This window comes from Cryptomeria japonica, chromosome 3 (genome assembly GCF_030272615.1).
Source record: "Cryptomeria japonica chromosome 3, Sugi_1.0, whole genome shotgun sequence".
NCBI classification, from domain to species: Eukaryota; Viridiplantae; Streptophyta; class Pinopsida; order Cupressales; family Cupressaceae; genus Cryptomeria; species Cryptomeria japonica.
The window spans coordinates 378,643,602-378,659,806 of NC_081407.1; the positions used below are offsets into that span (position 1 = coordinate 378,643,602).

At 37.5% G+C, this 16,205-nt stretch overlaps 1 protein-coding gene across 1 annotated transcript; it reads left to right on the top strand.

Moving 5' to 3' along the window:
• The first annotated feature begins 291 nt into the window (after window positions 1-291).
• LOC131061760 (G-type lectin S-receptor-like serine/threonine-protein kinase At2g19130) lies at window positions 292-1,725 on the top strand. The gene is made up of 2 exons (XM_057995585.2): window positions 292-1,143; window positions 1,243-1,725. The coding sequence occupies exons 1-2, from the start codon at window positions 292-294 to the stop codon at window positions 1,723-1,725; spliced, it is 1,335 nt and encodes a 444-aa protein (XP_057851568.2).
• Window positions 1,726-16,205: the final 14,480 nt, after the last annotated feature.

The following is a 16,205-nucleotide window of genomic DNA, read 5'->3' on the forward strand; positions in this document are numbered from 1 at the left end:
TTTAAAGGGATTAAATAGTCAACTATAAATTCAAGGTGACGTTGGAATTATATTAAAGGGCTGAAGGTGGTTTTTACGCGATGTAGGTAAAGGATTGCAACTTGACTTCCCACAAACATTAACATTGTCTGAAGTGGTTATTCTGATTATAAGTTGGTGATTAATTACTGCCTGTGAATTTGAAGCACAAGAAATTTCTATGAATCATGCATAGAATCTGATACAGCGATAAATTCAAAGTGACGTTCCTCTTTCAGCCTAGAAGTTCTCTCCGTCGCCAACAATTTAGCGATGGGAAACAGGGCAAAATTATGCTTTACTCTTTTCTTGGTAGTTACAGTGTTTTCTCATTTGAAGAGTTATGGTGCTGCAGTCGAGGCTGGAGATACTCTTTCGTTGGGTGCCTCGCTTGCTGGAAACCAGACAATATTTTCCAAGAACGGCACATTTGAGTTGGGATTCTTCAGCCCAAATGGAAGCAACTGGTATATTGGCATCTGGTATGCCAAAATACCAGAGAAGACGATTGTTTGGGTGGCAAACAGGGAGACTCCAGCCAGAAACAGGTCTGGTGTTTTGAAGCTGTCAAGAGAAGGTAATCTGGTACTGTTCGATACAGAGGGCGCTTCTATTTGGTCTGTCAACATGTCGAAGAAGGCCTCCCGGGCTGTGATATTGGATTCTGGTAATTTTTTAATGCTGAGCGGTAACAATAAATCTGAAACTGTTTGGCAGTGTTTCGACAATCCTTTAAATGCAGTATTGCCAGGAATGAGGTTTGGTGGACAGCAAAAGCTAGTTTCTTGGAAAAACTCACTGGATCCCGCTCCTGGGCTTTTCTCCTTGCATGTGGATCCATCTGGGGCCAAACAATTCGTGGTTACATGGAACAATTCTGTACAGTATTGGGAGACTGGAACTTGGGAAGACAAAATTTTCAGTGGACTTCCAGGCCTGAACAAGAGCTTTCATATGATTGTTGAAAGTAGTAGCTCTGGTTTGTATTTCAGTTATACATTGAAGCCTGAATACACTGTGCTCTCACGTTACGTCCTAACAAAGTTCGGAGGAATGCAAGTCAATGCTTTTGTTGATGGCAGTAAATGGAACACGTACTGGTCTCAGCCCGGAGACGCATGCGCCGTATATGGTCTCTGTGGTGCTTATGGAACCTGCAACTCCAACTCAGACAATGGCGCGTGGGATTCACAAGACTGGGGGTCCAGTGGCTGTGTTCGATAGAGCCCGTTTAACTGCGATGCCCAAAATAGCAGCACTGAGAGATTCGTCGACCTTAGTGTGACGTTAGCTAATGATTACGCATCCTCGTGCACTGCGTTTTCTTTCAGTCAGCCGTCAGGGCCTTGCCAAATCTGGTCCGGAGATTCGCTGAACATGCGCAACTCTCCTCCGTCGGAAAGCAGTTCAAATGTCTCCATCCGAGTAGGAGCCTCCGAACCTCCAACGAAACGCAAAACCTTTAGTATTGTGGGCACAGTGCTTCGTATTGTTGGTGCTCTCACTGTTGTGTTGGGTATCTTTTCAGTTTTCATCTGGCGAAGGAATCAGCTACTACCGAAGGACAGGTATGCAGATTCCTCGAACTCCTTTCTTAGAATGTTTAGTTACGAGGAATTGAAGATTGCAACTAGGAATTTCAAGTTTGAGTTGGCACTAGTACATTTTGCGCTGATTTCTGATGGCCGTTTGTCGGATTTTCGATGAATTTTCGTCGGAGTGTCGACAAAATCCACTGTTGAAAACTCGGCGTCGGATTGGTCGACGATGCCATGTCCGTCAGAAATTTGACAATCCAATGGACTCTGCCGACAGTCAAAGAAGTCGTCAGTTGAAAGCTTGGTATTCGTCGTAATTCCGACGATGATCATTTTTATAAAAAAAATAAATATAAAACAGCCATCGAAGGAAGGAAGTTCTTTCAATTTGTTTTAAATCCTAAGGGGTTCAGGGTTTAGGTTTTAAGTCGCTTTAATACCTAAGAAAAGCCCTTTTGGTTTCTAATTTAGCGTTACTGTATTCACTTAAGTGATGGGTCCATTTATCATAAAAGTGTTCTCCCCTTGTCATTAGGCGGTCCCTTTAAATATTTTATTCTTGTTCGCTTTTAATCTGACTTTTCTAATGTCCATCGGGCCTTATAAGTATCATGCGATTTTTTATTGATCTGACGGCCCGCGTTGATTCGCGACCAAAAAGTGCTCGAAACTTAGTTTCCACGAAGTAGCGAAAGGCAAAGGTGGACCCGACATATAGGTTTGGACCAAAGCTAAACACCGATCAAGTTTCATCTGATCGAACAGACAACGTGGTTTCGTGAGATCAAGCTCAACGTGTTTTAACCTTCGCAAAGTGGCGAAAGAGTTTGGCGGGTCCCAGAGATAAGCGGTCTTCTTTGATTAAAGAATGATCGGGTTGGAAAAAGATCAATGGCTTCTCGTTGTTTCGTGGCCGAGAGATGCACGAGCTATACCTTTAGCAAAATAGCGAAAAGGTGGAGGGTCTCGCTGAGAGTGGTAGTAAATGTGGTAACCCCAGTTGGCGATGACATGGCGGTGATAGGGCACTCAGTTGGCGGTATGCAGTGGGTTCGGGCAAGGTTGTCATAAAAAGAGTAAACAACGAGCAAGTTCTTGAGATCTAATGGCTCGCGTGAATTCGTGAAGATAAGATGCTAGCAAGTTAGTCATTGCGAAGTAGCGAAAAGGCCGATGGGCCCAAGTGACAAGGATGGCATGAAGTTAAAAGCAGATCAGGTCTATTTTGATCTAATGGTTCTCGTGGTTTCGTGGCTGCAAGCCAAACGAAGAATAATGTTTGCGAAGTCGCAAAAGATAGGTGGAAATCACACGGTGGAGTGACATGGCATAACAGCTACTCCTTTTTGTAGAGCTTGGAAAAAGATCAATGGCTTCTTGTTGTTTCGTGGCCGGGAGATGCATGAGCTATACCTTCAGCGAAATAGTGAAAAGGTGGAGGGTCCCACTGAGAGTGGTAGTAAATGTGGTAACCCTAGTTGGCGATGACATGGCGGTGACAAGGCACTCAGTTTGCGGTATGCAGTGGGTCCGGGCAAGGTTGTCATAAAAAGAGTAAACAATGAGCAAGTTCTTGAGATCTAATGGCTCACGTGAATTCGCGAAGATAAGATGCTAGCAAGTTAGTCATTGCGAAGTAATGAAAAGGCCGATGGGCCCAAGGGACAAGCATGGTATGAAGTTAAAAGCAGATCAAGTCTGGTTTGATCTAACGGTTCTCGTGGTTTCGTGGCTGCAAGCCAAACGAAGAATAATGTTCATGAAGTCGCGAAAGACAGGTGGAAATCACATGGAGGAGTGACGTGACACATGGTTTAAAAAAGTGGTTGAGGGCCCGCCTAGGTGTAACCGGTAGTTATGTGGGAATAGTAAAAGGGAACACGTGGCGGATTAAGGGTGGAACCAAAAGGAGTATCTAGGGCTAATGGCCGACTACCATGTGGCGTTTATTAATTGGATAACAAGTGGGGTAAGTAATTCTCGGATAAAGGGCCCACTTAAAAGGCATTGTATATGGTGAAAATGGATAACAATAATAACAATATTGAAAGGCTAAATGAATTCAACCACAAAACCCTAGCCTAACAATGAACAAAGATCCACCATAACATATGAAGATAACCTAAGACAATGCAAATAACTCAAAATCACAAAGATTATACCATCACATGTCCAATAGGGTTTTGATCTCCATTCTTCCTATCTCCATTGATCTTGCTTGATATACTTGCTCTCAGATTTTTGTATGCACAAGAGCTCAACAAAGAACGGAATGTGGTTGCAAGTGGAATTGTAATGTAGCCAAGTACTCTAAAATCAGTCATTAGGGTTTGTCATTAGGGTCTGACAATGAAGAAAGCATCTCCTTAAATAGAAGACACAATGAGAAATGGAGGGTTAAGATTGAGAGGTGTAAAAAGAGAGGTCGGCTAGGATTAGAGGGTAGGTAAAAGAAATAATAAAATAATGAAAGGGGTAGGTAGTGTATGAATTAAGAGATGAATGACATGTGTCATGTGTAGAAAAAGATAATGAATTAATTAAATAAATAAAGATTTATTTAATTAATAGAAGAAGTGGGATAATTAAATAAATAAAATATTTATTTAATTTAGGAAAGGGATAATTTAAATAAATAAATGTATTTATTTAAATGAGAAATAAGGCTAGAAGAGGATAAATGAATTAATTAAATAAATAAAAATTTATTTAATTAATAGAAGAATTAGGCTTAGATAATTAAATAAATAAAATATTTATTTAATTAGACATGACAATTTTAGGTGTCTACAGGCATTCATCTCAAGATAGATCCAATGCTTCTCGTTGTTTCATGACCCGAAGATGCCTGCAGCTTAACCTCAGCGAAATGGCGAAAACCGTTAGTCATCAAGATGAGGCGCGGTTAGTTAAAAGGATTGATGGTCCTGGTTGGAGTTAAAGGCCGAGTGATTTGATTTTGATCTAACGCTTGGCGTGGCCTCGCGAAGGAAAAGTGCACGACTGTTAAACTTCGCGAAGTGGCGAAAAGGAGGTAGGGCCCGACACTAAAGCAAAGAGATTAAACGGAGTAAAAGGCGATGTAAGTTCTCGAGATCCAACGACTAGCTTTGTTTTGCGAAAGAAAAAAGCACGGGTTTTATGTTATGTGAAGTAGCGAAAGAGCAAAACAGAGGAAAGACTTAGAGAAATTATGACCCATTGGAGCCAGTTTTGAATTCGATTTGGTGAATTTAATTCTGAAAAGAAAGTCGAAGCATGCAGAGTTAATTTCTAAAAACTTAAATGCCAACTTGCCCTTTTCAGTTCGCATCAACTTGATTGCTAAGTATTGTTTCATCGAAGTTTGTTGCAGAGCGAATTGTTGCAGAGCGATTTTCTTTAGGTGAATAATTAGGTTTCTTATGCTTTTCTTGATAACTCTTGGTTTGTTCTCAAATACTGCTGTGTGAATTACTTCATTAGAGGTCTGTGCTAGCTTCTAGTGGTATAATTGTTTGACTAGAATGGCACCCAGAAGAGAATTTACAGGGAAAGTTAATTACCAGGACTGAAATATTTGTGATGACTTTTTAGAGAAATTAACCATGTCCACCAATGCTGGGGCTAAGGCCAAAGAGCTAGTACCTAAGAACCCTTGTCTAAAAATTGGAGATGTCCTTTATGATAAGGGTAATTGGTTGAGGGACCCTAAAATAGGATTGTCAGGCTTAGGACTCTTCAAAGTCGGTTTTGGGCAAAGGAATTCCCCAGCTCCTTTGAATGGCATATGGGAGCAGGATGTAGGAAAGCTTGTGGTCCCAGGTGTTTTTATGGATGTAGATCTATTAGCCTTGATTGCACAGAATTATGACTCTGTGGCAAGATGCATCAGGAACATAAAGGGATCAGTCTTGATTGAGATAAATGAAGATGAATTCAGGAAAGTGTTTAAACTCAGTGAATCCTCCAATTTGTTAGAACCTATTGACTTTGAGTCATTAGCCCAGGTTAACAAGAAACAAAGGGATCATCTTAGAAGTGACCCATTGAAAGAATTCTTTGTAAAGATAGGGGGCTTAACAGTTGTAAGCCCCAACACAATGGAACCATTCTCTCTCAACCTATTCACTCTGAGAGCTAAGGGTATGTATTGGGCATTATGCCAGATTTTTGGAGAGGATGCTGAAAAGAATATCCCAACCCATTATATGTTAATGATTGCACAAATTCTAAACCCCTCCCTAGCAATAACATTTGATTATGCCTCATACCTTGCTCATGCAATTCATAAAGGGCTAGTAGGAATAAAAAATGGTAAGGTGGATAGGCAATTTGGATGGTACTCCATGTTAATGCATATGTTTCTGTTCAAAGGGGCTGATTATTTTGGAAAGGAGATGGACCTGATTAAGGTCAAGGATAAAGAGGAGATGCCAGTGCAATTGTGGAGTACTGTTCTATCTTGGGATAGAGAAGATGCAAGTTATTTAAAGTTTGATAGATGCTTTGCATCTAAAATCAAGATTCTTCTATGTAGAGAAAACCCTAGAATTCCTAAGGCTCTTTTGGAGTTTCTCAGACCAAAGGAGTTTGCAGAGGATATCAAGATTGTTCACAATTGGGGAGACGTATATTTGTACCCTGTGTCTACTATTTTTAGAGTGTTTGGATTTAGAGGCACCCCCTTTTTACTACCCTATCAGGTCCCATTGAAGATAGGGATTGCAGAAGTCCTGAGACAAATTGGGGGAGTACAAGAAGTAGAGCTAACCAATAGAGGTAAAGGGACTATTTTCCCAACTATTACCATGGCTCACCATTTTGTGATCACTAAGGGTGGATGGAGATTTTTTGAAGAATTCTTTAAGCCATATAGGCTGTCTACTGCAGTGTCAAGATGTGCAGACCCTGAGGAGAAAATAAAATTCCTGATTCTTTATTTTGAAGATCTCATGCAGACCTTAAAAGAAAAGAGGGAGGCCATAATGCAAAATGAGTCTGATAAGGCTAAGATGGTATTGGCTAAGCCTGCCTTTTCTAGAGATATCCCATGTGGTGACTATGTAATGCACAAAAGGTCAAAGTACACTGTGATAATGCCAGTGACAGGTGAGCCTTCCACTTCAAAAGGGAAGAGGAAAATTGAAGATGTCATTGACATCCATGATTCCCCTAAGAAGAAAAGAGTGGGAAAGGAAATTGAAATTGATGAGCCTCAATATTCTCCATCTCAGTCTCCTATCCACATTGGAGATGAACAAGCTGTGGCTGAACAATTATTTCAGTTAGGGAGTCTCGGTGAGATTGCCTATACCTATGAGGAGACCCAAGAGGGGATGCCCGAAGAGCCACCTAATACTAAAATGGATTTGACTAATGGTGAGTTAAAGGGCCAAGAAATGGACCTTATTGTTAAGCAAGCTAGTGAAGAATTCCTAGTTGATAGTAATTTTGTCACATCAGGAGCTTTTATACAGTTTTTATGGAAGAAAAATATTGATCAATTCAAGACTAGATGTGAACAGAGGAAAAGTGAACAACCTCTTAAAAATACAACTCAGGTAGAAGAAGAGGTTAAGCAAGAAATGATGGAGGAGTTCAAAGCAATCACCCTTGAGAAAGGAAGAGAAATGGTAGCAAAGGATGGTGTGTTGATTCTCCCTAAATGGGATATAGCTGATGCCTTAGTGCTTGATGTAGTGAGGAAAGAAGCAAAGCCTATGGAAGGAGTGACATTCAACAAAGATAATGTTGCTCTTGTCATGTGGTCTTTAAAGAAGGATGAAAACAAAGGAAGGAAGGATGCATTAGATTCTAGCCTCTTAGGAGGCATGATAGTTAAAAGAGTCCAAGACACAGGGGTAGTGGAAGCTGCAAGCACAGTCCTAGAGACTACAAAATTCAATGTTGTGGTGGTAGAGAAAGAGGCACAAGAAAAGGCTAATCTCCAATTGAAGTTGGAGACTATTTTAAAAGCTTACAATGATGCTAAAGAAGGAATAGCCAACATAGACAACATAATTGCTAGACTCCAGAGTCAACTGGCAGGTCAATATCATCCCGGTGAATCTTCTACACTCATGATAGCCTCGTCTCTAGCAAGACCCCCTCCTACTAGTCCCATCATTGAATATCCCCCTTCTTCTATGCCTTCTAGTTCCCAATTACTTGAAAATGCCCAACATGAGTTGAAAAATTGAAACAAGCTCAGACATTGTATGCAAACAAATATGAGGAGAAGGTGAAAGCCACCATCTTGAAGTTTGCCGACTCAGTCAAAACCTCCAATGTATACATAAATATGAAGAGGATTCTTGAGATTTTGATCAAATTGAGAGAAGAAGAAGCCACTTTGGAGCCAATCCTGAATAAGTGGGTGCCTAGAGGTAAAGAGTTAGAGCTCATGTGTTCTTCCCATGCAAATGCAGAAGAGAATGACAATCTAAGGTCCACATGTGAGTTTATAAAAGAGATGAATATTCTTTCAGTGGAAGGAGCAGGTCTAAAAAGAAAAGCCCAACTTTATAGGAAAGAATATTCAAGTCATAAATTTGAAATGTTTCTAGGAGGTTTCATTGGTCCTGTCCAGCTAAAGGAAGAGAAGACTTGGTTAAAGGAGGTGGACCACAATTTGTCCCTAAGGATCAATCAGATTATTAGTACTGATGACACATCCTTATTTGTCCAAATAATTGAGGAAATTGAAAAAGTGAAATCTCATTATGGTTTCTGAGAAACAGAGATTGGGCATGTACGAGTCACTTGGAAGCGGCTAGAAGATATGAAACAAAAGATTGCTAGTTTTACTTGGCCTAGTGATGATGTGTATCAAGAGTGGAAAGATAAGTATATGGGATAGGAAGAAGATGCTTGGGAGCAGTTACAGGAGGTTGCAACAGAACAACAAGCAGAGGAAGCCGCAGATGTTGAAAAGGACTTATAACCGCTTCTTGAAAACGTCTGGTTGTTTGTAACAAACTTTCTTTTAAAGGGTCCAAAGCTTGTATGCATCCATACTATTATAAATGGATACCAAGACTCCTAAAAAATGATTGCAAGTAATTGTAAGAAAATGTTGCAGAAATTTATTTGAGCTTTTTTTCTAGTCTTATGGAGAATACTCTGAGTTTTGTAATATTTTCTCAAAATTAATATCAATATACAGACTAGAAATAGTGTATATACATAAATGTGCATAGCAGTCATAGGGAAACTCATGTCAATTGTGCAACTCAATACAATAAATAATCTTAGTTTGTAGCCCTATAGCATCATAATGCAGTCCTTGACCAAGTATGCATACAAGAAACATCTAGTTCTATTAAGGCACAAGCATCAAAGTCAGAGGTTATGACAACTAGTGAAAAACATCAAGAACAAAAAGTTTAGTCTCAAGAATTAGGAGTTGTAATAAAAAAACTTACGAGGATGAGGCATATTCATAACTTTTGCAGTCCCACCTTGGATATCAACACTTGAAGCAACTCATATTGTTCGTGTAAAGACAAGACAATATGGGAGTTCATTATACCCAGCAAATCATGGTGTTGTTGTTAGTGTTGGCTCTATTGGACTCTGCAATTAAGATTCAATATACATTATTCAATAAGATTAACTGTGCAACATAATGAAATATTGAAAAGTGTGTTACCTTGTTGAGCTTCGCTTGGTTTCGAGAATAGTTTAATATTCTCTACTTAATAGGGCCAACCACGTGAAGGTGGAAGCTCATTTGGCCCCTCCCCCCCCCTAATTCTTTCTACCATTAATAAAATTTAACATTCATTCATTAATTCTTTTTACCATTAATAAAATATAGCATTCATTCATTAATATCACATAACGTTCATTAACACATAACATTGATTAACATTAATTAACACGGAACATTCATCAATATTAATTAACACATATCATCCATAACCATTAATTAGCACATAATTACATTCACTAACACATAAAAATCAGTCATTATAAAATAAGTTAGATTACAATTATTTCTTTCTTTGTTTTTTCTTTGAAGCTATGAAAAGACTAAGTGGAACATCCATGTCTTCATCATTTCCCCCCTCTGTAGATGTTCCGCCAACTGCTCGTGATCTCAATGTATGCCTAGTCCTATATTGAGGACGAGGACACTAAAGCAAAGGGGGGTCCTTTGCAATAACAAAGAAATGGGTTAAATTCAAAAAAAAAAAAAATTATTGTTACAAGTATTTCATTAATTTAGAGAACATAATTGTTGTGCTCTTTACCTGATGGGGCCACATCATTTTGTGTAGCCTCAACCTCAACATACTGAACACCACAGTCCTCTTCACCTGAGTGGGGAACATCACGTTCTTGAGGTTGTGTACCCAGATCATGCTCCACTTGCTCACCACCGACTACATGCTCTAAAATATTAACAAGAAAGGTTACATTAATTACTACTCTAATTACAAATTAAGATGTTTAATTGTATTAATAGCTAAATAAATAAATTTGAATAGCAAATGAATACCTCCACTACTGGGATGCACATCCGGACCTTCATGTGTAGGTGGTGTTTCACAATTAGTAGGCTGCATTCCAATGACATGCACATTGTTATCATTGCTTGCTTATTTAAAACAAATATAGTCACTTTATGTTGGAACTCAACATCAATTAGATTATTGGTAAAGTATTCAATTTGAAACAACTTCCATTTACCATATTTACCTGTGTGACGGATGCACTCGAATGTTATGTATGCCCACTTAATTCTTGTAGCCAATCAGCCACGGCTGAATAGCCTTGCTGGTAGGCAATTCTCTTGTCATCTTATGTGGGTGCTCTATTGAATTCAGAGCCCTGCATTTTTGCTTGGTACCGTAAATTTTGCTTACATTGTTTGATTAAAAAAAAACGTTTGCAATTTATTAATATTTTGAGACAATATGGGAGTTTACATGAGATACTTACGATTCGTGCAACAAGTTTCATGTAACCACCAGAGCCGAGTTGGTGTTGCCCGTGATTTTCTTGCCTTGGTTGCCTTTGACGTGTCACTTAGTCTATACAAAGTTTGAAATATGTTAGATTATATAAATATAAAGAGTAATTAATTAGTACATAATTACATTCTTAATAGTATCCTGTACCTTCTTCTGGCGTCTACTGGTGTATTTTCTTTTTTCCTTTCAATTCTCTCCTTGGCATCCAAAATCAGATCCTTCCACTCCCTCTCTGGAATCATGGGGGGACGCTTGTACTTTAAGTTCCTTTCCAAATGGGTCCTGTATTGGTCCCTCACATACTTTAGATATGTGCCAGCTTTTTCAAGGAGCTTGGTTTTGTCAAAGGTGTCATTTCCAAACCACTCAACCATTTGGTTTGTCAATTCATCTTTTAACCTTTTTTCTTGGTCATTCCACCTTTTAAAGCAAAAACAAACCTATTAGATTCAGAAATGAACTGAAGCTACATTTATTACACTTCAAGAAATGGATCAAAGGAACAGTATTCTAGCAATGATATGAAATCAAAAGTGGATAAGGGTTAGTTCACATATGATGTACCACCTTTTACGTATGGTGGGCCCAAATATCTGCAATGCAATGCCACTAAGATGTTTATAAAAAACATCATTGCCTGCAAAAAATTCATGGGATCAATATTAGTCCAAAAAGAGTTATCATAAAGTAAATTACAATTAGAGTATATATAATAATAATTTTAAAGTACCTGGAACCTTTTGTATCTTTAAGGGAAGCATTTCTTCGTCGCTCACCACGAATGTGGCCTACAATGTTCCCGTGCTATCAATACAAGAAGATCTAGGAAATGATGCTATGTATCTTTATGGATTTCTTTACATGACAACCATCTACAAGGTATTCAAGATGCAAAAAAATATATTACATAAGAAGTAAAACAAATCGCAAATATAATATCTATACAACGAACTAAACAAATATCACTACTTACCTCATGTATTTTCCAAGATCATATATGACTTGCTTGACATTATTGTCGAAGTTGTCTGGGAGAGATAGAGGTAGAACGTACTACAACAATTATAAAATTATCTTTTCAATTTTTTGTAAGATAATGAAAAGTACACATACACTCAGTACTTAAATACATACTAAAAACACAAGAACATGAATTACCTTAATGAAGGTATGCCAATCATGTGTTTTCATCCCTAGCCCAAATTCACTTTTCTTTGATATGAGATTGTTTATGTTTGCAGCAAATCCTGTGGGAAATCGAATTTTTTGTATGACTTCTTTTATAGCATTGCTTTGCTGGTCCGTTAATAACCAAGGAAGCTCACTTATATTAATCTGGTCTCCATGGCTATTTGATTGAATGCCATTTATCATTGCATGATTGGAATCCTGAATGTCACTACATATTTTGACAATTTTTTCTTTGTCACGCCTTCCATCCAATATTTTCCATAATGTCTCTGTTATATTCTTTCCAATATGCATACTATCAAACAAATGAACAATTTGTAATTGCTCGTAGTAGGGCAACCTACTAAATTGTCGGGGATAACTTTTTATTCCCTTAGGAAGGTGGTCATTTATGCTTTCATGAGCTTCATGATCATCAATCACATCATTAGTAAATAAAACAAAATAGAAAAGATGTTTTATGACAAACCAATAGATGGAATGGCATTACCTTGATGATGAATTCTATTATATTCCAACATCCACAGGTGAGGTGTCATTCTTTGTGGCTTTGATGTATTCTCTTCTTTCCCATTGAAAAAATGTTTTTCAGTATTTCGATACTTATGATTTTTGTGGAGAAAGTGCCTATACTCATCAAACACTTGCTTTCCTAAACTTTTTGAATGATGAGATTTCATCTTTGGACCACAAACAGGACATGCAAATTTTCCCTTTGTTTGAAGACCTACAAGATAATGTATAATTGGATTAAATATGATAATTTTTTGAATTATAATGTTCATGCACAACTTAAACACTATAACATACCACAAAAATGTGTTAGCCCCGGGGCATCGTGTATTGTCCATAGAAGCATCGCATGGAATTGAAATTGTCTTTTTCCTATTGGTCTAGAGACGTCATACATAGTGACACCATTCCATAACTCCAGCAACTCGTCGATAAGAGGCTCGATATATACATTCATATCTTTAACTTGGTACTTACCTAATCGAATGAACAAAAACACTACATAATTATTATGACCATTTTACTGCAATATTTATAATTAAATTTAGATGACTATATTTAAATGATAAAATACCTGGAACAATCATTGCACACATTATGTGCTCCCTTTTTATTGACATCCATGGAGGAATGTTATTGTTGATAACAAAAACAGGCCACATTGAGTAAACAGATCTCATCTCTCCAAATGGATTGACACCGTCCGTTGCCAATGAAAGCCTGAGATTATGAGGTTCTTCTTTAAAGTGTGGCCACTTTTCCTCTATGTCCATAAATGCTGAACCATCCACAGGCATTTGAATAATGTCATCTCGACTTCTATTGCATGCATGGTAATTCATAAATTGTGCCAAGCTAGTGCACTTGAATAATCGTTGCATACGTGGAATAATGGGAATATAGCGAAGAACCTTGCAAGGAACCCTTTTTGTTATTTGATCTATTCGATATCTACTGATAAGACATTCAGGGCATTCAGTTCAAAATTCATGTTGTTTGTGATATATAATATGATCATTGGGACATGCATCTATTGCTTGATACTCCATTCCAATATCTTTCATAATGACAGATAATTCTCGGTATAAGCGAGGTAGAATATTTGATGGTGGTAACAAAAACTCACCTATCAATCTACAACAACAAAATATAATTTGTTATAATAAAGAATATTAATGGTACAACATGATTCACAGTTTACTATGACATATATGACATGCCTTAACATACGTGACATTGTTATGTTGGATAAACCATTCATAACCTTCAAGTTCACCAACAACAATACAGTGGAGAGAAGAGTTGCCTGCGAGCCTTCATAAAGGGACTGAGATGCCTTCTCAAGTAGAGGGACATCACGAACAACATCAAGGTCATCTTCATCATCATGATAAGCTACGCGAGTACTAAATGAGTCATGGATCAATGTATTTGTACCATCATCTTCAATTGTGTTTTCTGGCTCATGATCGTCATCTTCCATGGGATCATTATCTTCAGCTTCGATATTCACACCTCCATGTTCATCCACTTCAAAAACCATATTCTTAGGGTTGTGTTGATCCATACCATGTGCTCCGGGGTGCTCGACCTATATAAAATTGATATACATAAATAAACCATGATCATGATCTCATCATCACGTGATTTATTATGTATATAAATTGTCAAAACGATATAATGAAAAACTTACCAATGGATGATAATCATGTCCACCTTCAATGTGACCATGCGGCCTACAATGTTTCTTCATTGTTTTGATTAGAAGTCTTCTAGTCTTTAACCCCTTACAAATTTTGCACGGACAATAACATTTTCCATCACCTTTTCTTTTCAAGTTAGACCACAATCTAGCAATTGTCTCCTTATTTTGTTATTCGTTGATATTGTCTGACATGGTCTTTCTTCATAGGCAAGAAAATAGAAATTATTGACTGACATGGTCTTTCCCTCAGGAGCTGGCAGATCCTACTTCCATACTTTAATTCTATTTTCTCAAAGGACAATCCTAAAAATCCATGCATTGCAAACAACTTTTTACACCTTTGTTGGTTGTGGTGGCGTCATAGAGAGTTTACATCAATAAATGAAGAACATGCCAATGCTTTTAATGCACCAGTAGAATTTTGTCTCTTATTCAATATCTCTAGTGAAACCCCCATGATATTTTGTTGGTGTAGAATTTGTTATATTCTAGAAAGGGTCTTGTCCTTTGTTGATGGGATATTCATCTACCTCAAGAAATAACTATTCTTATCTCCAACAAGAAATGGAACTAAATGAAGATCTAGCACCATGAAATTAATCCTCAAAAGGATTACTATAGTTAGTTTTGGTAGATAATGATCTGGGTAAAATACTAATGTGGCTTTATGAAACATTATGTACTAGCTTAGCATACTCTAACAACTTTGGTGCGACATTCTACATCCAATTAAGTCTCCATCAGTATCTCTATTGTGTTTATGGATTGGGATTCAATGTACTCTTTTTATACACAGATTTTACTTTCAACTGAGGAGGTTTGTATGTACTTACTTGTCTTTCGATTGTATCCCTATTTCAAGAATTTCTTCTATCAACAAATCATTTGTTGTAAGTTGTACAAGTGGAAGCTTGAACATGCCTTCTATGCTAGCCTTGTTGATACGTTCAACACCATCTTGTGCAACAAATCTTTAGAACTCCATTTTTTTGAATTGAAGAGTGAGTAGTAGGGACAATCTAGGACACTTACAGAGCTTTTGCAAGAGACATAAATAGACCTAAATATTATGGCTTAATAATGATCAATAGGTAAATAGATAAGAAACTCTCAATATCAAAATGACTTTCTCAATTGTCTTTACTAGAAATGGATAGATCTGCTAATAATGGCTTTATGACTGTATGTCAACTTTAGACTCAATCCAAGAAGAGCTATAACTAATATGTGATATCTAGATTTATGATCTCTATAATATAACAATCCCATAATTATGTTTCCATGCATCTATACCACAACACAAACATCATGCTAGTGTTCAGCCATAGCAATTGATATCCTAATTATAGAATGTGAAATATGCACATAACTATGAATAAAGATTAAGAAAAACAAAGAAAGATGCTTATTGCAAACATAAATGACTAATGGACAAGAATTGAATTCAATGTAGATAGTTTTGAATATCAAATTCACTTATTTGTGTGCATTTAGTAACTCATGTACTTGTGGCCAACCATTTATCTTTTTCATAAATTAAACACTTATTAATAACATTAAATGGCTGAGTAATTATGTTTTAGTTGAAATTGAAAATAAAATATTTTATTTCAGGACAGCTCACACTATTCCCTATCATATTTTAGACTCTTGGTTTTGTTAGTAGTGGTTTGATGTCTTTGGAGCTGATCATTGCATTTCTTTAGTTATGTTTGCTAGCCTACTCCTAGCTTGTGCCGAAATGGGAGCTTTGGAACAGGGTATGGACATCCATCAAAGCATACAAGATAGAGGAATTTTGTCAGATGTAGTTGCAACTGCACAAAATGGATTTGTTGAGAAGGCTTTAGAAACTTTCAAGCAAATGCAATCGGCAGGTGTAAAGCCAAATTCCACGACCATTGCTACTATCCTCCCTACTTGTGCCAAAATGGGAGATTTGGAACAGGGTATGGACATTCATCGAAGCATAAAGGATAGAGAAATTTTGTTAGATGTTGTAGTTGTAACTGCCTTGGGAGACATGTATGCAAAATGTGGAAGCATAGACAAGGCACGTGAACTATTTGATAGAATGCCATAAAGAAATGTTGTCTCATGGACTGCAACGATTGCTGGATTTGCACAAAATGGATTTGTCGAAAAGGCTTTAGACACTTTCAAGCAAATGAAACTGGAAGGCATAAAGCCAAATTCTACAACCTTTGCCAGCATCCTCCCTGCTTGTGCAAAAATGGGAGCTTTGGAACAGGGTATGGACATCCATCAAAGCATAACGGA

Excerpts from the sequence above, each read along its gene's own strand:
- LOC131061760 (XM_057995585.2), top strand. The coding sequence starts at position 292 with ATGGGAAACAGGGCAAAATTATGCTTTACTCTTTTCTTGGTAGTTACA. Across the intron at positions 1,144-1,242 it reads AGCCCGGAGACGCATGCGCC|AGCCCGTTTAACTGCGATGC; the intron begins GTATATGGTCTC and ends TGTGTTCGATAG.